This window comes from Phlebotomus papatasi, chromosome 1 (genome assembly GCF_024763615.1).
Source record: "Phlebotomus papatasi isolate M1 chromosome 1, Ppap_2.1, whole genome shotgun sequence".
Classification (NCBI taxonomy): Eukaryota; Metazoa; Arthropoda; class Insecta; order Diptera; family Psychodidae; genus Phlebotomus; species Phlebotomus papatasi.
The window spans coordinates 44,310,990-44,338,072 of NC_077222.1; the positions used below are offsets into that span (position 1 = coordinate 44,310,990).

Sequence of the window (27,083 nt, forward strand, 5' to 3'; positions counted from 1 at the left end):
AAGTCCAAATTTTAATTTTGAATTTTAAATGAATTTTTTATTTGTATCAAACCACATTTAAATAATTTCCTCAATATTTTTTTGAATAATTTTTTTTTCATTTTTTTTTTCTGCGATTTATGTAACACGTATGATTTTCCTCTTGTCTAATTACAGTTTTTCCTTACTTGTGTCTATCAGAATTTTTATGTATTTTAATAGTTAGTAAATATATAATGTACTTAATTGAATTTTATCGAGGTGTATTACATTTACAAGCTACAAACCGTCGATTATCGCACCTTATGATAAAATAACGTAAAACCTTTTCTTTCTCTTCTATTTCTTCATCTAAAATATGTTCTTTTTTATAATTTCATTAATATTTTAGCAAGTTTTTCTTTCTCATTTCTATTACATATTTTTTGTTATTAATATTTACTGTTGTATTTTTAATGTGATACAATTTTGTATGTTTTAAATATAAGATGTTGTTTATTTTACAAATTTAGATTCTGATATTTCTTTACTGTTAGTTTACTTTTATTTCTTATGGAGGCAAAGTTTTTTTTCTGGTCAATGTTTTTCCTTTTCTTTTGTAATACAAAATTTGAGATTTCCAAAGGAGTTTTCATTATCCCATTTCTTCAATTTATTATTAAACCATTTGGCAGTAAAATATACCTTTTTGCCATAAGAGGCTTGACTCGAGATGAAAGGTTAAATGTAAAGAGAAAAAGCGAACAATCATTTAGGAAATTCTAGAAAAATATAATTTCACATAACTTTCAAAATTAACTTTTGCCTTGTAGCTCTGAAGCTAAAGAACGTAAAAGGGAAATTTTGAAATCAAGGACTGCAGCCACATACGATTTGACAAAAACATTATAACATTGTAATTTAGTACTTTCTCATTCCTCAATAAAACCAGATGCAATTCACATTAGATTCGCAATAGGTTTCTATTTTTTTTTTTTTTTTTTAGCTTTATACTGAAAAAATTAATAACAATTGACAAATTTAATTTTTCTTTGATCCTGAATAGCGAAGCAAATCTCTTTATTCCTATTAATATAAAATGATATAATGTCTGTAAAAATATTAATATTGTTTTCAGATAGCATAGAAAGTTGTTTAGAAATCAATTAGTTTTGTTAATATTTACACAGAAATCATTTGTGGCCAGCAGCAGCCGATGCGTTTCCTTTACATTGAAAATATTTTTTGATAGATGAATAAATAAATACAGGATTTTTTTATATATTGTGTATATTGCAAAAACTGATAAAAATATTTACATTTGAAATGTTAAACACTATTTTCTGTTTTAAAATTGTATATTTAAAAACACAATAAAAGATTGCGAACGAACAATGTCAAGACTTTGTTTTTCAAACTTTTCTACTCTTCCATTGAAATATCAATTTTATCGCAATAACTTTCACTACGACAATCTACACTTTTCTGCAACATTTTATTTATTACACATCTCTAATCCTCTTCTTCCAAAGAATCACTATAGTGTAATGTTTCAGTTTTGAGCTGAAAGATTTTTTATTGGGTAATTCGGAAAAGAAAATTTATAAAGGGATAAGAGATCGCAAACGTATTAATGAATTAAAATTACAATTTCAATTTTGATATAATAGTAAAAACCTTTTGATGCCTTATACCAAGAATTAAATTTTAAATATTTCTTAAAGAAAAATTTTGATAAGACAATATATATTCATTCGCTTCAACTTAGAAAAAAATATTATTGGATATTTTCTTTACCGTTTCTAAGTTGTTTTTCTGTTGTTTTCTTTTATATTATCATAGATTTATCTGTTATTTTATGCTTTTTTTTTTGCTACATATATCGATACTCTTCATCTCTATCTCAATAATTATTATATAGTATTTAGTAATGAGTGTTTCCTTATTAGCTCTTTCTTTTTCTTTAACTTAAATGTTCATAAAAATAGAAAAAATTATGTCGGAGATCGTGCTTTTTGGGTTTTGGTCAGTGATAACGAATGACATCGTCGACAAACGCACACGCCCCAAGAGACGATTTTGCCATCAGATTCCTCAATTCGTATCCGTGAGCCACGCAGACAGCCAGTGGTGATTGCCACGGATAATTCATAGATTCTGTAAAATTAAATAGAAAAATTTATATAGATTTTTTTTATTTTTACAAACATTTTTTTGTAAACATGGCATTGACAAGATCATGTATTTCAAAATATTGAATAAAAACAACGCTTTCCATTCCATACTCCATTCCATAATCGTAATAATCATCATGATGATAACTGGCCATGAGGGCTATTTTGAAGTTTGTAAATACCTACAGTATAAATATTATTTAAGCAGAGAGTGTGCCCTTGAATCTGTTAAACAACAAAAATTTCATTTCTTCCTTTATAGATATATTTTTACCCTTATAACAAAAGATGCAGATACTAATATATAGAATAAGCTGAAAAGTATTATTTTCAAAAAAATTTTTTTTTATGTACCAAATATAAATTTTTTTTACGTGCAACTCGAGGTTCTTGCAAATTGGACAGCGTGAAAATTCGAATGCAAATGCTAATTTGCAATTATTGAAAATGAAAGTTTTTAGACCGAAATTCCAAATTTGATTTATCCTAATAGTCGACTCTCAACAGTTGACCGCCAAATTTTTACGAGTTGTAGATTTCAGTCGTAGAAACAAAAATAATATCTTTCGGATAATATGAAGTTAGCATAGTATGGATTAGAGCTGTCGATATACGGCTCTCTGTCTGTGGAGCTCGAGCGGTAGTAGTTTTTTTTTTTTGAAAAAAATGAATGTATATTCTGGTACTCTGCGTACCCAAATGAAAATATGAACAACTCTGGGAATTTTTATTGAATTATTTTGAAATTGATAAAAATCCAATTCTTGGTGATGGTTACTAATTAAAAGGATGTTCGAGAATGAGGGATTTTTTTTGTAGTACCTCAATTAATTTCACGGCTAAAATAATTTTCATCAAAAAATCGTGAAATAGGCTTTCTAAATATGCTGCGGTTCCGAAAGAAAAGTCAAAAAGAATTTTGACAATAATTAGGGTAAAGGCTCATAATTTTGTCCAGTATGCTTATAAGCATCGATGTTCCAAGTTTGAAGTGCGATATTTTCAATAATAATTGACTTTTTTTTGTTACTCTCTTTCCAGAAGGGTTGTTTAGAAATTTCGCAAGCTATTAATAGTCTTATTTTTACTAAAATTAGTTTTAATACGTTTTAAAAATGAATTGATATGTAGAGGTGAATTTGTCTCGAATTTTGGACAACTTGGCTGTAAATTTGGACAGCTAATCCGCCTCAACAGGATGCCCATTGTTCATCATTTCATGAACCAATTTTACCAAATCCTCTTCCTGTTTATGTAAGGGAAACGTAGAATGTCACAAGAAGCCCGTAAACTTTCCATATCATTCATTAAAGTGACTTGACTTCGGTACTCCAAGTACGTGTGGATTCGCGTATTCCCTGGCCTTTTCGGGAGCCTTTCAAAGCTTTTCTCGCTACATCTCTTTCGTAGAGATGATGCTCCTTTGTTTCTCCAGGCATTTGTCCAACCTAGTCATCACAAAAACTAAAACTTCACGAATTTTCGTGAGAAAAACACCTGTCCAAAATAAGGAGTATCACCTCACTGGTGAATGTCTTAGAAAATGTCCCATTTTTCACACGAAAAATCTAATTCACAAGGCAAATCTCACTTCAGGTCAAATGTACAAATCACCACTAACGTTAATCAACACAATATTCAATGAATATTCAATAATATCACTCAAAAAGGCGAAGAAACATTGTTAGTACTTCACCATAGCTAAATAAGACTGAAGTAAACACAAAGTTCTGTCATATTTCTCATAAGCAATTGCTCACACTGAATTTTCAACAAAGCAATTTCAACTCAAATCATATTCAAAATGTAACGTATTTAGTGTTTAAAATCTTCCAAAAAGAACAAATATTGGGATAGAATTCATTATTCATCAAATATTGGAATAAATATCTATAATTTTAATCAATTTATTTTTTAGTGTTCAATTTTATCCTCAAAGTGTCCAAAATAAGAAACTGGACAAAATTATGAGCATTTCCCCTACGTTAAGCTGCCTCTCGGCGTAATCCCAACGAGTGTCCATCACATAGTACACTGACGTTTAACTTCAGTTCTTAAAGGTTTCAAAACTAGTTTACAACCAAAATTTTCTCAAAAATCTGACAAGTCATATGATTCATCTCATATAGGACTTCAATAGGATATATTGTGAAAAAATTTTAAATTTTGAAGTATAATCGCCGGCTCCATTGACACGGAAAATCGAATATGTAAATAACTGGGTTTCCAGCTATAATAAAGTCATCAAATTCAGATAATTGGAAGTGATGGCCAGGGTCGTAGGAACGAAATTTGCTAACTGGGGGGGGGGGGGGGGGCGCGAAATTCTTTTTTTTTTAGTTTTCAAATTTTTCAAAATATCACTTATTTTTAATGGCCTCTACACACTAGAGGACTAGAGATATTTATGTCCATATTAAAGAGTTTTTCCTACACAAGCGTAGGAAATTTGCTCCAATATGAACATAAATTTCCCTAGTGTGTAGAGGCCATAAGGGGGAGTGTCAATTAGAAGATAAAAGTGGTCTATATTCTTTTATTGTTTTAAAACGATAGGTAAACTATCTTAGAATATACCATAAACATAAATATTTCAGCAGAAGCTTATTCGAAGTAACAGAACCGAAAGCAAATGAGCGCCGATCAGAATAGCATGCGCTCGAGTGGACATTCAAAAATTTGAGGCGTTTCTCCACTTCTCATTTTTAAATTTTTGTCGAATTTGCGGGAAAGTTTAAGAAAAAACTTATAGGCCAAATGAAATGAATAAAGGCTTATTCTCTTCAGCATTAAATTCTCTTCTAGTTGAACTAAAAGAATTGATTGAAAACTTATTTTCCATTTTTTTAGAGCCTGTGAAAGACAAAATTTTGTCCCAAAAACGCATATTTTTTCAAAAACCTTGAAAAAAAGTTCTGATTTAACAATTTTCTTCGGGTTTTTTTAGTTTAACTATGAAATACACTAATGGAAATTGATTTTTTTCTCAGATAAAACTTACAAACTACAGATTTTCCTGAAATAAGGGAGTAGTGCGACGAGGCCCTCAAGAAAAATTCAAGAATCTTGAACGTTTCCTTCTCCTTCAAAGAAAGAATCCGAAGAACAGCTAAGTTTTGGCCTTCTAATTGACACTCCCCCCTTAATTCACGATGCGTTAGAGAAAAGTCTAAATTAGACCAAAAATTAACAGTTTTCTTTTTCTGGTTTTACGCGATTTTCCATACGAGAAGGACACGATCAAGTCTTTATTTTTTTCGAAAAATATATTACAAAATGGCTGACTAAAGAACTTCACTAGAGCGTTTTGTCGCAGCGCTCCCTAATTAACGTGAAATGTGTATCTGATAATTCTTATATGAAGAAAAATTAAAATAATTTTCGATTTTCGTAAGTTTTGTTTCAAATTTAAACCAAGGAAAACTAGAAAAAATCTTGAAATCACGTGCTTCAAAATTTTTGATATTTGCTCAAGTGCATGCAAATTTACTCGACAGTCTTTGGCTTTCGTCTCTGTATTTTCGAAAATACAATCATTTTTATTAGACATAAATTTTCAAAAATCATTTTTAATAAAAAACAACGAAACCAAGAGGCTTCATAATTGTTTGAGGGTTGATCCTGGTTACAAATTGCAAAAATGTGTTTTTCTTGATTTTTTATTGTACTACTCAAAGCTAAAATCTATTGATGAATATTGTATAGAGTTTTGATTTACATTTAAAAAATATATATCAATTTTTTTTTAAGAGTAAATAGATGCAGAAATTATGATATTTGATTGTTACGATGATGAAGAAAAATACTTGACAGATCGAGATGCTCCGAAAAAATTAAATATTATCAAAATTTTTATTAGATATGAACTAAAATATTAAATAAAAATTACCATTTGTGTAACCTTTTAATTAATTAAAAAAAAATCAATTTCATTCAAAAATTTTGTCATGAAATAGAAAAAACAATACGCTTTTTTACTTTACCATTTAATAAATATTTCTTTGAATGCTTTTGAAAGAAAATCGATCAGCCAAGAAACTGTTTCTTAAGGTATCTACACTGGCAGTAATTTATGTCAAAAATTGTTTTATTTTAAGAAATTGACGGTATTTCCTCCAGAAAGAAATGTACAAAAAATCTGTTTAAAAGAACAGCTTTCGACGAAAATTGCTCCTTATAAACTCGTAAACATTTCTTTCCTTAAAAAATGCGTTTTTGAAGGAAAGTACCTGCAGTGCTGTAGATAGAAATGTAAAAATTCTGTCAAAAATGCGATTTTTGCTCACAATAAAATGTGTAGAAACCTTTACATTTAAAAGAAGCCTTTAACCACAGAGGCAAATTTGAAAAAGTTTTGTTTTGGATTTATTTCACAAAGGCGCCTCTCGAATTCATAAACTTAAAATTTTTATTGGTATATTGCTTTGAAACTTGAAAAATAGTATATTTTTAAAGATCAATACATGAATACCAAAAAACTAGTACGTTTTTCTTAATTTGTCAAAAAATAGTAAATTTTTCTTAATAAAATAAAAAGTTTAGTAAACCTATAAGACGCATTATACGCATTTAAACATAGAAAACTGAGAAAATAATGCATCTGAATTAAGAAATAAAATTTCCTCTGTTCGTTTTGAAATCTTATGAATTTTGTTATTTTTAAAATATCTTACTAAATGAAATAACATACCTAGTATGGCAGAGTTGAGAGCGGAACAGACTGCTTCTCGTCGTGACGGACACAATTGCCATCCGAGCGGACTCGACCATGGATTTGAATACGCTAGTAAACTAAATGCGTCCTGCAAAATTTTTATTTTTTATTTTTTTAAATGCATAAAGAAAAATCGTAATGAAAATAAATACCTCCAGCATTTTTCGATTTCCCTCATTGGGTCCATTCTCCTTCTCCAATCTCTGACTCATTTGAGACAACTCTCTGCCAAACTCCAGCATTCTTTCAACACCTGATTTGCTGGACTTATTATTGCTAACAGCACTGTCAACATCTGCAATATAAATATATATATAATTTTTTTTTGAAATTCCATTTTTTTTGTAACAAGTTGATAAAAAAAATTTATTTTATATTTAAAAAAAATCTCACCCATTTTTTCATCCCCGTCTATTGAATCGTTTATATTGTCTGAAGTACCATTTTTAAAAACTATTACCTAAAAAATTAATACAATAAAAACAAAAAATTAACATAATCATTAAAAATTTCTAAGAAAATACTCACCATTGGCAATATGGCCATTTTCCATTTCGACATCATTGCAATAATCACTGGAGGTGTGTGTATTTATTTGGTTGTTAATCTCCACATGATTGAGATGGGCGTCAGTCAAATTGTTGTTACTAGCGGTGTAATTTGAACTACTATTGCTGTCACAGAAAAAGTTTAGTCAATTCATTTCAAAAATATTCACAAAAATAGTAATTTATTAATATTTACCTTGTTACGCTCGTCTTCCCTTCATGATGTGTCGCTGGTAATTTGATCAGAGATGAGGGTGCCGTTACTTTGGGCAGAACCGGGAGGACCTCCCACTAGAGACACCGTCGCTCCATTCTGATACGCCTTTGTGGACTGGATCACCGATGTCTGTACTGGACTCGTTCGTGATGAAGCTGATGAAGAAGAGGAAAGAGAGGATCCATCGAAATCACACCCATTCACCATTTCAATGAATTGCCGGCACTTCAACATAAACAGCAGGTTTTGGTTGTTGTCCAAGAGCCCAGGGTACGAGTGCATCGTTTGTTCAATTGCCAAACCCATTCTCCCTGACATGATAAGCTTAAGAATTTCTGGGAAAATAATGGAAAATAGATATGCATGGAAAATCTTTTTAAAAGTGATTGGTATGTAATGCATGTATCGATCGTGAAGATCTCCCAAAAAATTTTTTTTTGAAAATTTTTTCGTCGTCTTTAACGAAATATTTTTTGCAACATGATTAGTAACTTAGTAACTAAATGCAATACATCTTGTAAAAAAAACAACCAACGAATAATTTTCAAAAAATCATTTTATTTTGGGGTAGCCAGGGTGGCGATGCTATCATTATGGTCCACACATACTTTGATCCATTTTATTTTTTTAAAAGCGATGGATAATTATTGATATAATATTTTCAGTAAATTTTCGAACTTATGATCAATTCCGTATTCTATTCATAAGTACATATTTGTCTTATAAATTCTTTATAGTTGAATTAGTTGAATAGGGTGCAATAACCGGCTATCGCCATGTTTAGGAAAAAATTAAATTCATTTAGGGGGAGGTGGGGCTATTTTGAGCAGTGGGGCTATATTGTTATACGATTTTTTCGCATATTTCTAAAGGAAACTGGGGTTTTAACATGATGTTATTTGGATAGGCAAAATAATTGTGTATCTAAATAAAATAATTGTAAGGACCAGCTTCATTTAGAAATATGCGAAAACGTCGTATAACAATCTAGCCCCACAGCTCAAAGTAGCCCCACCTCCCCCTAATCATAACTTTTGAATCCTTGTTACAAGATAAGTCAAATTTGACACAAAGTTACTTAGATGTATTGGCTCTAGATACGTGAAAACAATAATCCTAGAACATAACGCTGGACTGCTTAAAAAACTGATTTTTATTAATAATGCAAAAATAACCATTTCGTCGCCACTTTTCGCCAGTTTTGTAAAATTTGTAACCACTTCTCGCCACCCACTTGAAAAGAACCACACTCGGTTATTTTAGGCAATGCTATGAAAAGAATACATTCACCATTTCTCTTTCCTTGTGATCACTTTATTATTACTCTCTTTAAATGATTTTTCTTCACTTTTATTTGAGAAATCAAATTATGGGGCTTTTGCAGAAAGTAAACAATGCAGATTTGACAACTGAGAATGTACGAAGTGAAGTTAGCGTCGCCTATTGAAAAGATATGGCTACAGGTGGTAAAATCAATTCCAGAATATTACCACTTCTCGCCATGCCTCATTTTTATACAAAAATAATATAAAATGAAATATTAATTGACTAAATACAAATTTTATGTATTCCGCAAGTGCAATTAAATATTCAATAGACAAATTATTTACCCATATAGGTATTTTTGGCCTGATGAAAATTTGACGACACTTAGTACATTTGGTAAGAGATGTTGGATTCGATGCACTTGCTTAAAATATTGCTCTAAAAAGTGATCAAAATCGTGAATCCAAAACGAATAATTATTATTTTTCGATTCTATGCGTAGAAGCAGAAACAATACAAAAAAAATTGCGACTCATTTATTTCATAAATTGCGAAAAATAGCTATTTCAATGTAAGTGGCGAGAAGTGGGGCACTGGCGAGAACTGGTGATTCCACCCTAATGTTTTTTTTTACGGGATCAAATCAAGAGCGCAAAAATGAAAAATAACTAATATATTGCAATATATTTATATTTAATATAGTAATTTGGCAAAGTTGTAATTTATTGTATAAATAAAAAAAAGACTTTTCCTTAATACTAAAAACAGAAAATTTACTTATTTAATCACTTAGTTTAATTTATTTATTAATTTTTTAATTCGTATTTGATGAGATTCTTAATTAAAATCTGTAAAAATAAAAAAAATCAAAAACTATTGTTAAATTAACGTTTGTCATGTCAAGATGTACAAAAAAATTGTGGGAAATTTTGCAAGATTAATTTCGGAGGCATATAAAATATTAATTAATATGTAACAAGAGGATTTTACGAATTAAGGTTACGCGAAAACAAGATCAAGAGAAATTTTAAGAGAAAAATTTTGCGATCTCAAAAATTTGCTCGAAAATATCCTCGAATTGGGAAAAAGTTCGCGATTCACGAAAAAATTTCGCAATTGTTTCTCCAAAATTTAATTTTCAAAATGCGATATATATATATTACAAGAACGGATGGATTGTGAAGTGTTGCAGCATTGTACAATATATCGCAAATTAGCATTATTCATCATAAGCAGTTTATAAAAAAAAAAACGAATAAAAAGGTTCTAATAGGGTTTTCAAAAAAATATGGATTAACCAAATATAGAATTATAAAAATAATTAAAGTATGAAAACTGTTTAGATTTATTTTATTTACAGTAATATCTGTTTTTTTTTTTAATCGTTGTTTTAAAGTCAATTTTACGGTTAGACGATTGATCTTTTTCTGATTCAGAATATCTGACTGATCGGGAGTTCTTGACCAAATTGGGGGATTATAAAAGGTGTGATTATCAAAATAAGAATCATACTTTAAAAAATTCTTATCGATCTTAGACCTCATTGGATCAAAAATAAGATAATCGCGTCATATAATTTGCAACTTGTTGCTATAATTGTCCATTTTGCTATTCTTAAACAATTTACACAGTAAAATGCAATGATTTTGTCATAAAAATTTTAGGTAAATAAAATAAAATCGATGTGAAGTGATGCCTGTTACATTACTCATCGCAGAGTTTTTCTTATATAGAAAACTTTATGAAAATCAGCTCTCCCTCTGATTAGTCGATTATTTAGGGTGTTTCAAAAAGACAAAAATGGCACTGATCGCAAGGTGCTCATGATGAGACAAGAAAGTTTTTCTTCGACGACCATAATGATCAAATACGAACCTTTTTAGTCCTCAAAAATCAAATATTTTTTATCTTTCTTATTGATATAGTTTAAACATTAAGCAATGTTGTATAGAATAGATTTACTTGCTTAAATAAACTGAAAATAGCATATTTTCTTTATTTTTGTTTTGTAAAGTTAATAATTTTTAACTGCTCGCACTCCAAGAGAGAGCAATTTTCACAATCCATTTATTTTAAATTGTTAAATATAAAAGTACAACATTTAAATTATATTTTATGAAATTTCATTAAATATCTTAAAAATTCAGCCATTGCGGCTTGATATTTGGAGACCTTTTTCGTAAAAAACCTTACTTTGCGGTGAACAAAATTTGTCCACCGTGTGATAAAAAAAACTAAACTTGGTACTTGAACGGAATATTTTTTTCAATGAAATTTGGATTTTTGGAAGATTTTTATATCAAAATTTACCATATTCGACGTATTTTACACCACATTCTCTTTTTTATTCAAGTAACGAATTTAACTTAGGTATCATCTAATAGAAAATATTTATTTTTTTTATGTCAGATGAATATATTCTGAGAAATTTTGTCCATCACAGTTTTTTTTTTTTTTCAAAAAACTCGCACCAAAAATCAGGCTTCAACGGTTGAAGTCTCGAAATGAGAATTTGAAAAAAAAATATTGTTTAAATCTTGCACTTTTATATACTTAAAAGCTCGAATTAATTTTTTTTTATTATGTTTAAAAAATGTAGGGGAGACCGGGGAGTTTGGGACACTTTTTCATGTTTTGACTTTGAGATACTATTCCAAAAAACCACGATAGTGTATTACAATTTTATGCGGCCTATAGGATACTTATGGGTATTGACTTTATAAAAAATACTCGATAGAACTTGGAAAACAACTGAGTTTTCTTGGAGAAGATAAAACATTTTACTTGACGCTTTGTCCAAACCTCCCCGATGTGGGGCAGTATGGGACGCAAAAGGGGATGTTTGGGACGCGTTTTTTCTCGCATAATTTGTATTATTGGAACACGTTAATTAATTTTAAATACCAGATTAAAAATATTTCTGATAGAAATAAAAATGTTTCATCTTTTATTTACACTTAGAAATTAATATCAATTTTATTTGTACAGTAGAGTCATTTATTGTCAATCAATTATTTAAAGTATTTTCTTCTTATTTTCCATCTACCTTTCTTTGCTTTTTTTATTCTAAATATTGCAATCATGATTATCTAATTCCTCAGGTGAGTAGATTTTCTTGCAACTCTTAGTTTTGAACTCATTGATGGATTCCTGTTTGATTTTACGACAACTGCATTGTACTTGTTTTCTCATTATTTCTTTGAATTAGCTCTCGCCTTGCCTTTTCTGAAGAACTTGTTCGAGAAATTTCCGAAAAAAAAAGTTTTTAACTAGATTGGGCAAAGATCGAATATCCTCTCAGAAGGAATTATTGATTCCCAAGACAATGATGGTTTAATTGTCCCTGTAGTCAGAGAAATCTGCTGCACTGATAAACTTTGCAAAAGAGGAGGGAGATTTCCAGTAGAAACTGGGCATTACTCTCCATTTTGACAATAAAAAATTGCATGCCACCTACAATCTTGTCGAAAATCAACGTCCCATTCATCCCCTTTCAGGTGTCCCAAACATCCCCACGTGTAGTTTTGGTATTTAAAATCTTTATGAAAAAACAAGAGCGTATAATCTCTGAAACTTTTATAAAAATATCCTCCCAGATTACATTACTACCTAATGAGATAAAAAAGTTTTGATTATATATCGCTGATATAAAATACAAAGAGGAAAACTGAGACGTCAAAATATACGATTTTTATCAATTTTTAAAAAAAATGTTCATTGAATTAAAACAATAAAACTGAGGATATCCATTCTTTTAGTCAAGATACATATTAATATTGCCTACGATACAGTAATGGTTAAATCCCATTTATTTCAAAAATTAATTGAAAAAATCGCCTTGTCCCACACTACCCCTGTACCAAACCTCCCCGGTCTCCCCTATAAAGAAAATATTCTGCTTATTTTTAGTCTGAGTGACCTCTTAATTAAGTTTGTGGCTAGATCCAAAAAAATCTAAGCAAATGTAATAAATAAATAAATATTTTAAAGTTGATACTAAAAAGTTAACTTACTCTGTCGATTTTTAACGGATTGCATGTCTTCTTTACAGGATTGTCCCGTGGCTTTAGCGAAAGCTTCAGCAGTTGCACTGTAGCCATGGTGAATAAGATAAGATTGCACCATTCTGTAAAGTTATTATATTTTAAAAGATCTCGCATATCTCTAAATACTTTCAAATATTTCTTACTCATGCAAAATAGTTGTCCAGTCGCCCTGATCTACGGGCAATGGGAACGAGTAGATGGAAGCTTTTGTGGCAGCTCTTAGCTCTTTGTGCATATCTTCGATGTCAAATTTAAAAGGTTCCTGTCCAAAGTTTGCATCCACAACCTCTCCCGGTGTCTGGAGACCCACTGTAGGATACAATTTGGCCGGCAAGTCCCTGAACGCAATGCCCAACTGGTGACCATTCTTTGTGTAAAAGCATGTGTTGTCCACCAAATTTACACCACAACCAATTATGTCGCCTGTAGTAAATGTAGGACCATATGGTTTCCCAGCTCCGGACGATGCGAAAGAATTGCCATCATCACCGTGATAACCATAAGATTGTTTGTCCCATCCTGAGAAAATAAAAATAAAACATGTGAGAAATTTCCAGTGGATAACAAACGATCGAGAGAGTCCCTCAAACAGGTTCAAAGGGTTAATATATTGGTTGCCTTGAAGGTTGATGCAATGAAATTGCCAATACAGAAATTTTCTATCCAATACAATTTCTCGCTCTCAATTCGTAACACAAATGATAGACCTTGCATTTTTTTTACCTGGAAGTCGATTCATTTTGAAATTCTGTGCTGTCAATCCAATTCCCATATATCCATCGCGTCCCTTTGATATTATTTTGACTTCAAAGTAGTACAAGCCACATGTGGCTGGAATCGGATGAGGTGTTCGCACTGAAGCTGCATCATTGTGTGATTTTCCTATTCCTAGAACAAATACATTAAAAATTAAAATCAGTGGTCATCATTGACCCATAAATACAAAACAGTAGATATAGGGTGGAGTAACTACTTATCGCCATGTTTAGGAAAAACGGGAATTAATTTTATTATAACTTTTGAACTCTTATTATGAGATAACTCAAATTTGACACAAAGTTACTTAGATGTATTGGCTGCAGATTCGTGAAAGCAATTGTCGTCCAATTTAACCCTGGACTACTTAAAAAACTGATTTTTATTAACAATGCAAAAATAACCACTTCATCGCCACTTTTTACCACTTTTCGCCAGTTCTGTAACCACTTCTCGCCACCCACTTGAAAAGATTCAAACTCGATTATTTTGAGCAATATTATGCAAAAAATACATTCAGCATTTGTTTTTTCTCATGATCACCCTATTATTACTCACTTTAAATAATTTTTCTTCGCTTTTACTTGAAAAATCAATCTATTGTACTATTGCATAAATTAAACAAGCCAGATTTGACAACTGAGAATCTACGAAGTGAAGTTAGCGTCGCCTATTGAAAAGAGATGGCGACAGGTGGTAAAATTAATTCCAGAATATTACCACTTTTCGCCATGCCTCATTTTTATATAAACATAATATAAAATGAAATATTAATGAACTAAATATAAATTTTATCTATTCCACAAGTGTAATTAAATATTCAATAGCAAACTATTTATCCAAAAAGGTACATTTTGCTTGATGAATATTTGATGACACTTAGTATATTGGGTAAGAAATTTTGGATTCGATGCACTTGCTTAAAATATTGCTTTAAAATATGCCCAAAATCGTAAATCCAAAATGAATAATTAATATTTTTCTACTCTATACGTAGCAGCAGTAAAAATACAAATAACTTTGCGGCTCATTTATTTCATAAATCGCGAAAAATAGCGATTTCGATATAAGTGGCGAAAAGTGGGGCACTGGCGAGAAGTGGTGATTCCACCCTAATAACAATGTGGAACATTATGTTTTCTATAGACAAGGAACAAAGATACAATGTTATTAAAAAATATGTTTCTCAATACTCCTTCCTTGTCTGTTCTTTGTCTACAGTTACAGTCTTTAAAATTTATAAATTTTTTTTCTAGACTTCTTGTAATGCTCTAGATTAGACTATAGATTTCAAACGCTTATATGCATGACTTACTGGCTTACTGTGTAATTAAAACTATCAGTATTATTTTCTGCATTTTATGATAAGTTTTAAAGATGACTACACAAACTAACTAAACATTTATTATTTAAAAAAAATTATGACCCAAATAAATGAAGAGAAATAATCCACATTTGTGCGATATGTGTCATTAAGTCCTAGATGTCGCCCATTTGCTTAACCCTTTAACGACGAGACACTTTTTACGGACTGAAAATCAACAATAAAAATTAAACTGAGGAACATAATCAATGTTAAGTCTTACATTATTAACCTTGAAAAGTCCAACAGAATCTGAATCGGTGTATTTTGTGCCTCTATGAACGATAGGGACAAAAATAGGCCAAAAATTTAAGTAATTTTTCTGACAATACCAATGAATAACATTTTTCGCTTTAATGAAAAATATAACATATGAGTATTGTAGTTTTTTATTGCCAAAAGGGTTTTTCTTAAAAAAAAAATTGGAAGTACAAAAAAATAAATAAAATCAGTTATGAATTTGAGAATTTAAAAATTTGTAGTTTTTGAGCTTAAATATTTACTACATAGCAAATAGCTGGAGACTTCCAAAAAAACATCCTAGATTCCTTCAACCTTCTACTTTGCAATTACATACAAACATAAGGAAAAAGTAACTTTAGGTAGTCAGCAAAAATTATTTTCTTTATGGGACACCGGTGTTCCAATCGTCCTTAAAGGGTTAATATGTATTTATCGCAAGTATACTGGTCAAAGAGATTCTCTTCTCGGGAGTCAGTTTGTACAAAGTCTTCTTTGTGACCAATTGGGTCATAAGAAAATTATAAAATTCATAATGGGGATCGGCTTACACAAAGAACTATAATACAATCCCAGACCGTTCCGACAGGTCGACTGGGTGGTCTGTGGTCACGTGAGCTTCATACCAAAACTAAACTAATAATATATAATATATATAATGTACGTTATGCATGCAGTCTCAGGATATTAACAAAACCTTAAAAGTTTAATAATAATAATAATAATAATAATGGTAGAGCACTTGCTCTATGATGCAAGTGTCCCGGGTTCGACTCCCTTTAGGTCACCAGAAATATTTCTTGCGTTAAATGTGTTCGGATTGCATCCAATGAGCTTCACTGCACTAGATTGATTCCACGGGCATGGGACTGATAACCTCATCCCCTACAAGAAAAAATAATAATGCATGTCTAGAAATCCCCTTGCGGGAAGGCCTTGTTCCTTCATGTAATGTTGTACCAGCATTATTATTATTATTAATAATAATAATAAAAAAATATGTGGCTCAATTTTCAACACAATTTCTTTAGCATAAAAATGGTACAATAAACGAACAATTTTTTTTTTACTTTTTCAATTAAAATGGTGAAATGTTGGAACCTGTCTTCAAAGAGCAATTTCAATTTTTTTTTTTGTGGTGGATAGAATTATTGAAATAGCAAACTTATTTGAAATAAAAAAGCAAATATTTTTTGTTCGCAAGTATAAGTAGAGTTTATAAGTGATTTAATTTAATTTAATAAGAATTTAATTTTTTTGGGAGAATTTTATGCAAAAAGCACGCTTCTTGGTGTTTTATATCGCTTTATAAATTAAGTCGTGCTCAAGAAAAAATCAAATCATTAATGTGCAAAATTTCAAATTAAATCGGTCCATTAGCTTTTGAGAAATTTTAAAAACCAATTTAAAAAATTGAGTCTTGAGAAAAAGACGATTAAAGTCACCGTAAAGTCATCGTGGGAATATATATTTAATTTTGTACTATTTAGTAAAATATTCCGTGAACATTGTGGCTTGTTTATTTATATAGTAAGAAGGACGAACGAAATTCAATATATGTTTCATACTGAGACCAATTTTTCACATTTAACTTTCAAGTGTTCAAGGTCCGAAGTTAGGATCAATTTAAACGCATTGCTCAAGTAACAGTAACGTAAACGTATTTTTGAAATGATCAGCTTTTAAATTACAATCCGTTAAGCTTTGTGATTGAATAAAAGAAGAAAAGTCTTAACCCTCTAACAGTGTTTTCTTTAATATGCAAAAAAAAAAGTAGTTAAATAATTTTGTCTAGTAATTAATGGCCATACTGAACTCAAGAAAAACCATCCATTCTTCATTACTCTTTCCGTTTGGGCGCCAGGTGAGAAAAGGTAAAGACCGCCTGGAGGCGGTCATATTGGTTTAAGGCATAAAAAGACTGAAATTTTTTTATTGAAAAATAGTGAACAAATAGTAAAATAAATGAATTTTAAACGTTTTTTTATGGATGAATGTTGTATGATTATCTAAGAAATGATAATTTTTAGGAAAAAAACGTTTATAATTTTTATAATTAGACGTTAATGAAGCTCAAGGTGTTTCAATAAGACTGATTTTTACCGAATAGGTCACAGGTCAGCTATTGAAAACGTCTGTACAATTTGAAGATCCTTTGTATTACATTGGTGATTTTCTGGTTTCATTTCACGATCTGGGGCATTAAAGAACGAATTAGAGAATTCATCATCACTGTCAAAGTCTGCTTGTTTATCATTTTCGCTTAATTCGCAGAAATCGACCATTTTACTCATTCTGGACAGTCTCATGTAATCACAATTGTTTTCCATGATTAATATCTTGCAAAATGAATTGTTTAAAAAATTTTGCGATTCAATAATGTCAGAAAGGCATGCCAAAATTGTATTAAAACTAAGTTTTTTTTTTATCTTTGAATACGCAGATATAAAAAAACATAATTGTAAGAAAATTAAATGATTGTAATTTACAGCTTGCAATATTTTGCCTCAGGTTTCTCTACCTGACATCAATTTCGCAAAAGTTATTTAGAAACTGTAGTGATTTTTGTTTGTTTTCTTTTACAATTTTAAAAGCAAAGTTTGAAGTGGCATAAGGTAACAGCAGGTTACAGTTAATTTCTGGAATGAAACTACCTGTTTGTGCACTTTCTAAGAGTAATTACATCTTACTTGTATTGGAAAAATTCCCAGATATTTGAAAGTTTACATTTGAAAAAGAATTAATTTAATAGAAAAATCTACTTTAAATTCCACTAAAGTAATTAGAACTACAGTAGAGTCTCGCTATAGTCCATATTTGGTTTCAAATTTGACACTTGGGTCGTACTATAGTCCATGTAATTTTTTAAAATTATCAACGATTTTTAGTATTGAAATTGCTCGACGGCTTCCACTTTCTTTGCGATTGTGGTACTTGTCCTTGCAATCGTCATTATGGATCACAATTATCACAACTACTTAATAAAGTTTGCCAAAAATATTAAAATAATTATGCATGTCGCATACTAAAAAACATAACCTAACTTAAAATCAGTGTTTTGAAATCAACGGTCGATAAATTGTGGACTATAGAGCGATGGCCTATAGCGAGACTCTACTGTACTCGCTAGAGTCTTATTAAAGAGGAAATTAGTAGAAAGACTTTATTATTTATTATAATAAAATTGCATTTTTTGTTAAATTAATAGCAAAGAAGTCAAGTTCATAAATTTAGAGTTTCAAGACAAAAAAAAATCAAATGCTAGTTTTACAAAGTTTTACGAGAATAACATTTAGCCTGTAATATTTGGCAGTAAAGATTTATTACTGGGCGCTGAGGATCATCGTTTAGATGTTTTTTTTGCTTTTCCGGAAAATTTTACAGGCTGAATATTCTCGAGAATCAGCCTAAGTCCCTTTGGGCCCTAAGTACTATACCAGTATATTAATAGCTCATTAATATTATATACAATATTATATACATATATTTAAATTATCAATGAATACACTGTCCTAATACCACTGTAGAAATACCTAATAAAAAAGTATATTACAAATATGTTAATCATGCGAAAATTATATAATTTGGAAAATTATTTTAAAAAAGAAATCATATTGAATTTAATAATTTATTATTTTAATAATCAGAATAGTTTACGATCAATCCTTCGCCTCCAGCAATTTAGTGAGAAAAAAATCCCACTCAAACATAAAGAAGAGAACTCAATCATAGTCAAGATTGAGATATTTCTCAGATTTTCTTAACGTAGAAAATTACTTGTACACACAATAATTTTTAATATCATTTAATATACTCTACAATCTACAGCTATAAGGTATATTATAAATGAGTAAGAATAATTGCTATATTAAATACAAATCATTTTGAATTCCCTTAGAAATTTCTAGTTAGACATTCCGTTTTGTCTCGATTTTTTTTTGCATTTGAACAAAAATACTAGTAAATGTGACTAGTATTTCAATTAAACCTAGCGTTCAAAAAAATAGGTATTTTTTATGTTGTAGAGGAAAGATATTGAGATTTTAGCCTATGTTGAAGGTTACACAAAAAAAAAAATAACACCACATACACACACACACACGATAAATTTAATAGAAACATATTGCAATACTTCCGTATCTTATTGTAATTTAAACTTAAATATTTTGTAAATGGTGAATTTTTATAGATGGTGTTCTTCGGATTTTTGTCGTATCTAAAAGATTGTAATATTATTAATATAAATTTTTTCACATAATCGCCTGTGGATTTATAGAGTTTATTGAATTCCATGCTGTATTTTTTTTTTTTTTAAATAATTTGACTTCGTGCAATGTTTTTTTTTTTTTTGTGCGAAAGAAACATCTTGTTAACTGCTGGAGCGATTCTGACAAATAAAAAATGTCAACACCTTCGATTATTATTTGTTTTTTTTTTTTTGTTCTATTTATTCATAATATAATTTATTAATTTTTTCGGACGACCAAATGAACAAAGAGCTAAATTAATCCCTAATTCAAAGCATTGACGAGTTCAAGCATCCGCGAAATGCTTCTAACATTAGCCATAACTCAAACCTTTGGATATCGATGGTTGATAAAAATAATTGTTTAAAAAATGTAAAATACTTTTCAATACTTAAGACAAAATATTAAATTTCCCTTTTTCAAAACTCCACTACGAGAGACATACGGAAAAAGTGGTAACTTGTTTTTATCAAAGATTTAAAAATCAATAAACAGGATGAAGATAGATGTGAAATAATGCATGCTTACATAAAAAATAATAAGTTATCTCAATTGTTTTGTAGAACCAAAATCCCTAAAATGTTCCTTAAGTAAACTAGGGTTCAATTCAAAGGATCTATGGGGAAATTAGAGACATGCTCCCAGTACGTCATCTAGCTGATGTGCTGATTAAGAAAGGAGACAAGGTGACTGAGAGCAGAGACAAAGAGAGGAAGAATAAGGAATAGCAGTATGTTCTTTTAAATTTTAGCTTTGAGGGGGTGCTACTTCTTTTTATGGGAGAATTTGTGGGTAAATGGAGGTGACAGGAAATGGTTGAAAATCAGCTGATGAATCTTTCTCTATTTACGCACTTAATTTCTTGATGTGAAAATTCGCTTTGTCACACAAACACACACAAAAGAAAACTCTTGCGTTTTCATGGCTGAAAACGACACAAAGGCTGGCGAAAAAAATCGATCTTGTAGGCAAATGTCTAAACACAATAAGAGGCTAGGGTTTCTAGATAGTTTCATAGAAATTTCTGTGAATACGATTAACAACATTTTTCCATCACCTTTGTAATGAACACGTAAATTATTTTGGGTCAATCCAATCGTGTTGCATTTGTCTTGAGAACTCCAGCTCCTTGGCAGTGGAGTTTCATCTTCGTTCACATTCATGTACAGCAATTTGAATCTGTCGATGGGTTGCGTGGACGATTTGCTGCTCGATTGACTACTCTGTGAATCCATATTTCCATTTAGAGCACTCTAATTTTCTTCACAAATTTTATATTTCTCGAAAACTTCACTTGTTCAACTTCGCCATTCCGTTTTGCTTCACACACACACTTTGATGATTATCGAAAGTGAGCGCTCACAGCGCTGCCATACTTCGAATTTGTATGTCAAACTTTCTGAAATCCCAGCTGAGTGATGTCGATAATTCAGTCTATGCAGCATATGCTGCATTCCTCAATTGTCAAAGTTTGGATATTTATTAGTACAAAGGGTGCAAAGGTGTTTTGATTGAAAGTCTTTTTTTTCATTATACAGCTAAATTATATCTATATATAAAACCAGAATAGAACTTCAAAAATGAGTGGTAAAATTCAGCCCTTGCCTCTCTTACAGCTAATTATACAGACTCAGAGAATGAAGATCGTCCGGAAGATTATTCACCGGCATCAGAAGCCTCGGAAGAATCACTGGTAAGTTGTTACAGAGATTCTTAAACAAAAAATTACAATTTCCAAATTTTGGTTTCAGAATTTTGTTCCTGCTTCTAAATCCGCCACCGGTAGTCCAGTACGTAATATCAGCAGAGAAGTATCTGCAACACCACCTTTTGTGGGCCCCCCAACAAAACCTCAAATACCTAAAAAGGCCCTCAGACTTGTTAGCTATAATGACAACGATGAAACTCAAATATCGGATGAGGAGAATGTGTCCCTACATTCAGAAATCAGTGTTATGGATATTTCAGAGGAAGATGAACCAATGGTAGAAAAAGAATCCTCGATATTAAAGCAGATCGTTTTGCAGAGTATGGTTTTCAATTACCTCCGGAACCCAAAGGCAAGTGTGCTCCGGAACTACAAGAGAAGATCAATAATCTTTATGAAAAAATGAAAAATAGCAGTATGGACATGAATAAGATAATTCAGGAACGAAAAGAATTTAGGAATCCAAGTATTTACGAAAAATTAATACAATTCTGTGACATCAATGAGTTAGGAACAAACTATCCTCCTGAAATTTATGATCCTTTGCAATGGGGTAAGGAGAGCTTCTATGAGGAACTAGCAAAAGCACAGAAAGCTGAAATGGATAAAAGAGAGAAGGAAAAGAAGGATAATGCTAAAATGGAGCAAGTAGCAGCTGCAGCAAGAAAAGCTGAAGAGGAAGCCAAGAAAAGGTGAATAGTTTTTTTCTAAGATAAAATTGATAATATTAGGTGAGATTCTTAACAATCTCACCTACTATAATCCTAACAAAATTTCATGTCGTCCGATCGACCTCAAACTTGGCCAAAATGTGTTTCGCCACTTCCTGATCACAAATATATGGGGGGCTAAGTTACGTTCCCGGCCGGCCGCTTTTTGGAGCTTAATAGCTCCTAAACTAAAAAAGATATCGACTTGCGGTTTTCGGCAAAGGTTATATATCGGGTGAAAATTGCAACTTGGTGCATTGACCCCCCACCCCCCACCCCTCCTTCCGCCATTTTGAAGACCCCCCTTTTTTGTTTTCTCAATAACTCCGCCCCTATGGCATCGAGCGGGCTCAAATTTTAGTATGTTATAGCTGGGCCTTAGAGCTTTCCATCAATACCAAACTTAAGGTCCCCCGACCCCCCTGACCCGAGCTATAAGGGTCCAAAAAAAATTCTTAAATAGCCATAACTCCGGTTCTAATTGTCAGAATTTAAAAAGTGAGGGCTTTTTGGAAAGCTCTCGTGAAATGCCACTTCCCCTTCTAACATCGCAAGTTCATAAAACCACCGCTAGGGGCGCTTTTTTTAAAAAGAAAATTTTTAAATCTTAAAAGTTAAATAACTCAAAAATTCCATTGTGCATCGGGCTGAAATTTTAGTATGTTGTAGCCGTTGATTATACCTATCAAACAAAAAAAACTAAGTCGATCCATAACCCCTGACCCGAGCTATAAGGGGTCAAAGTTCGAACATTGACCGGCCTCTATCTCCGGTTCTAATTAACATAGCAAATTAATTAACAAATTAATTAATTAATTAACAAATCTCAGAGGAGGCCAGACTTAATCTGTTGAAGGAAGTCTTTCCACCAGATTTTGTCGAAACTAAGGGAAGGCCTTCCTCCTGGTGGTGACCAAAACTGGACGACGTGGAAGTCTCTCAATCGTTTGAGGAGCGGCGTAGCGCGATCGAGAGACAACAGGCGGCGATGGGGCTTCTCGGATGAATGTGACGTCCTTTGTGACTGTGGGGTGATCCAAACCACCCCCCACTTGTGTGTTTGTCCATTGTCCCCTGCCCCATGTGGAGTAGGAGATTTGATGTCGGCAAGTCCGCTTGCCATTGACGTGGCCCGTTTTTGGGCAAGACATGTGTAAATTTTATGCCTCGACACGATTAATAATAATTAACATAGCGACCTAAATTTTACCTTTTTGGTTTCGTCTCGATGAGCACTTTCAGATGGAAGTTCAAAAAGTCACCACAGGTGGCGCTGTGATAGCGTCAAAATTCATCGAAATTCAAAGTCACTTTTCTCAAAAACGGCATTGTGCAAGTTAATCAAATTTTAGTATGTTGTAGTCCAGTCTAGGACGTTTCCAAAATGGTGCGTATGCGCGCTGTGGTTTCAATAGAACCGGAGATATGAGGGGTCAAAGTTCACAAATTCAAAAAATCATATCTCCGGTTGTATTTGACCGATTTTGATGAATGAGGGCTTAAACGAAAGATCTCACCAAATGCTACAACTTTCTAAAATATTTGAACTTCGTGGGACCAACACCAGGGGCGCCACAGTCGAAAAACCAATTTCAATATCACATAACCTCAATTATCTCGACTGTCGCTGAACCGATTTTGATGATTACTTCGACATAATTGTAGAGCACATTTGTCTCTACATTTCGTCCATACATAATTTTTCGCTCAGACTACGCTATCACTCCGATTTTGCCGTTTAAGTGTGAAAAAATTGATTTTTCTAATAATAACGCTTTGAAATCACTCAGATGCCAATTTGACTGCCTATACTCCACCAAGACACTTAAAATAGGGGTTTAAATGGAAAGTCCCACAAAAGACAACAATTCTTTGATTTAGTTGAAGTTCAACAAATGACTACTTGGGGCACTCTGGATGAAAAAACGAGTTAAGAAACAAAAAACCTCGCTTATCTTGGCTTCTGAGTAATCGATGAGTTCAAGTTCTACGGCAAAATTATAGAGAACATTCTGGTCTACATTTCACCCATATAACACTTTTCTGTCAGTTCATCCAAATCCTTGACATTTTGGTTCAAATACAAAACTTGTATAATTTCACGAATTTGATTCAAGATAACTGAATGGCGTCTCCCAACTTCAGCTCCAAATCGAATTTGCATGCACTCCGAGTTAGCTAACGTTAAGAATCTCACCTACATAAGCCGGTTAGGATTATCTGTCCCTTTTATACGAAAGAAATGTCTTTTGTAGTTCTAAGCTAATTCAGAACATAAATGGATCAATATGTCGCTTTAGAACATGTCGTTTTTAGTATAACAGTTTTATAATAGTGTTTTAAAATCTTGAATTGTCATAATACTACAAAAAATTATAATATCTTGCTGAAAACATTCTGAAAAATATTATAACAATTAACTTTAGCGTTTTCAAGCACTTAAAATCATTGAAAGATTGTTTTTTCCTTATTTTTTTTGTTAATGAGTTTTTAGAAAATCTACTTCCCAAAATTTCGAACTTTATCGACAAAAACAGCTACAAAACGTTCTCAGTGATTGCTTTAAGTTAATTTTGATTAAAAAAGTAAATTTATTGGACACAGGAAACTTCTCCATGTGCTTGTTTGAAACTGCCCCTTATGCACTTTCGGAACTCAAATCAAAATTGTCAGAACCGTCTTAGAATTCATTCAACGCTAAATGCCTTATAATAATCAGAAAACCACTAGTAAATGAATACAATTAGCGTAAGTGTGCCAAATTTTCGGCATAGTTGCATGCAAGCGCCAAAGTCTCAAGTTTGAAATATAATATGTTTAATAGAAATTGATTTTTTTTATTCCTTCTACTTAAGGAGTGTTGCTTAGAACCTTGTAGACAGTTTATCGTCTTTATGTACTCTAAAATCATTCTTAATACATTTTAAAATGAATAAAAATGTAGACATAGCTTTGGTGCCCTATTTCGGCCACCTTCATTCTCATATTTCCTTGCCCTTCATAAATTCTTCCAATGCCTTTTTTATGTCATCTCGTTTGTCGAAGCTACATTTTTTGGTATTCTTTTGCATTGTATAATCTCTAGAGTACGTTAAATCTAAAAGTTCATGGAAATTCGAGGAACAAAAAAGATGGCCGAAATTGCAAGCTGGCCGGAATTTGGCACACTTACCCTATGTTACTTCGATAGATAAGTGCAACGGTTCAGAAATTGTTGAAAATAAGACATTATAAAAGTTTCATTTTATTGCAGTTTTATAAAATAAATTACAGAACTCAAACGAGAAGCGTTACGAAATTAATTATTTTTATGAACATGGGTCTCAGTTATAGCTTCAGTAACATAAAGGTTTTATTTCATTCCTTTCAAAGAGATAAGAAGAATATGCAAAAATTGAAACTGCCCCGTCGTTAAACTGCCCCACCCTCCCCTATTTTCTAAAAAAAAAACTATCAAAATTTAAAAAAAAACCTACATATTTCTTCAACTTTAATTCAACAAGTAATTCAATCAATTTTATTGTATTATTGCATGACAAAAACGATATTTTCTCTTTTTTTTTGAAAATGGTTTCCTTACATAATACTCCCTCCGTTCCGAAATAAGTCGTACGTTTGGGGAGAAACTAGGGATTAAGGGATGGTTTCAGAGAATGGTTTTGTTATTTGCAAATATCTTAAGTATGAACTATCTTCCATGTTCAGGGATAATATGGGGATCTTACAACGATGGTAAGTTGAGGATTCGATATGTTGAAGTTGTCCATTTTTCGCGTTTTTTTCAAAGAGCTTCGGTAGATAGTTAATTACTAAAAAATGGGCAGTGATTAACATTATAGCCTAGAATGTGTTCTAAATTTTTAGTATGCACAAGTAGAACTCAACAGTTATTACCGATATGACATTTTTTATTGCTCAAATTTTGCAGAATAAGCAATAAAAAGAACATCCTTTTTATGTGTTCGAATATCTGGATGCTAAATGGTTAGAGATAGGGACTTGGGACCTTTGGCGGACCCCCCCCACAAGTTGGCCTCATTTTCCCCCCACCCCTCCCGTTCCGTTCCAAAATCATGCTTTCTGGGTTTGGTCGAAAATATGTCGTGAGATTTTTTTCAGGGGAAGGGGAAGGTGGGACGGGGGAAAATGTGGGGGGCATATTAATGGTCTCAGGGTCAACTTACGGGGGGGTCCCCGAGGGTTCCAAGTCCCTATCTCTCACCATTTTCCACTAAAAATATATGGAAAATAAAAACGCAAGAAATAAGACATTTTTAAGACATTCGTTCTTCAACTTACCATGAAGATTGGACCCCAATTTTAGTTCTGAACATTAAAAATAGTTCTTTAGAAGAGATAATTGTGGTACATAAAACTTTTACCAACAAACTTTCCTTAATCCCATTTTTTCCCAAACGTATGACTTATTTCGGAACAAAAAATTTTTCCCAAACGTACGACTTATTTCGGGACGGAGGGAGTATAAAAGTTACTGAATTTTAATATACTTACAATTTTACGAGGAATAATTTTATAACTATTTCGTACAGAAAATCTAAGTGGGATCAGCCTGGTCCGTCAGCAAATACAGCTCCTTTAAAACCTGCAGGATTGATCCAACCGTCATCTCTTACGACAAGCATCACCGGAACAAAAGGAACAGTAATCTCTGCTTTTGGATCTCTTCCCAAAAAGCCCAAAATATAAGCCGTCTAAGGTCTAAGTAAAACTAGCAGATTTTTTTTTTAAATTTATTTCAATAATTCTTCGACAATAGTTTTCTTTCACCGTTATTTAGCAGTGAAATTATATCAACTATTTAAAAAAACAATAAAGAGACATCATAAAATTACCAACAAATTTCTTATAAAATAAAAATTAAATTATCAGAAATTAAACTAGTTTTTTTAAACCATTGCCCCCCACACCAGATTATGCGTTTTACTGAGATATTTTTCCCGATCTAAATAAAAAAAAATACCAACAATATTTTCCCATTTTCTAAAAGGATTGATTTAATATATCCATTGCACATTTTCTTGATTTTTTCTTGAGTAATATTGGTTAATTTTAATGCACCTGCCTCAGAGAATAAATATTTCTAATACGCCAGGTACTTATGAAGCTATGCGTCTC

General features: G+C 31.6%; 2 protein-coding genes across 2 annotated transcripts; one reads left to right on the forward strand and one right to left on the reverse strand.

Annotated features, from left to right (window-relative positions):
* Positions 1–15: 15 nt before the first annotated feature.
* LOC129798032 (ran-binding protein 9) lies at positions 16–20,916 on the reverse strand. The gene is made up of 10 exons (XM_055841020.1): positions 20,587–20,916; positions 13,647–13,811; positions 13,067–13,442; positions 12,891–13,003; positions 7,626–7,946; positions 7,375–7,421; positions 7,240–7,306; positions 6,999–7,141; positions 6,823–6,934; positions 16–2,115 (listed from the first exon to the last, which is right to left on the reverse strand). Exons 1-10 carry the CDS (start codon positions 20,762–20,764, stop codon positions 1,985–1,987), a joined length of 1,653 nt encoding a protein of 550 aa, XP_055696995.1. The 5' UTR covers positions 20,765–20,916; the 3' UTR covers positions 16–1,984.
* A 207-nt stretch (positions 20,917–21,123) lies between these two features.
* Positions 21,124–26,845, forward strand: LOC129798117 (SAP30-binding protein; the record flags this gene model as incomplete). The annotated part of the gene is given in 4 exon segments (XM_055841139.1): positions 21,124–21,222; positions 21,281–21,530; positions 21,533–21,929; positions 26,498–26,845. Coding segments are annotated over 4 exon segments (903 nt in total), but the record flags the coding sequence as incomplete, so codon positions are not given.
* Positions 26,846–27,083: the final 238 nt, after the last annotated feature.

What these genes read in the sequence shown, in the direction of transcription:
- LOC129798032 (XM_055841020.1), bottom strand. Translation starts at nt 20,764, where the DNA reads ATGGATTCACAGAGTAGTCAATCGAGCAGCAAATCGTCCACGCAACCC. An exon ending in ATCCGTTAAAAATCGACAGA is followed by an intron (nt 7,947 to 12,890) that starts GTAAGTTAACTT and finishes TTATTTTCCCAG; the next exon opens with AAATTCTTAAGCTTATCATG. An exon ending in CATCTCTGATCAAATTACCA is followed by an intron (nt 7,422 to 7,625) that starts GCGACACATCAT and finishes ACACACCTCCAG; the next exon opens with TGATTATTGCAATGATGTCG.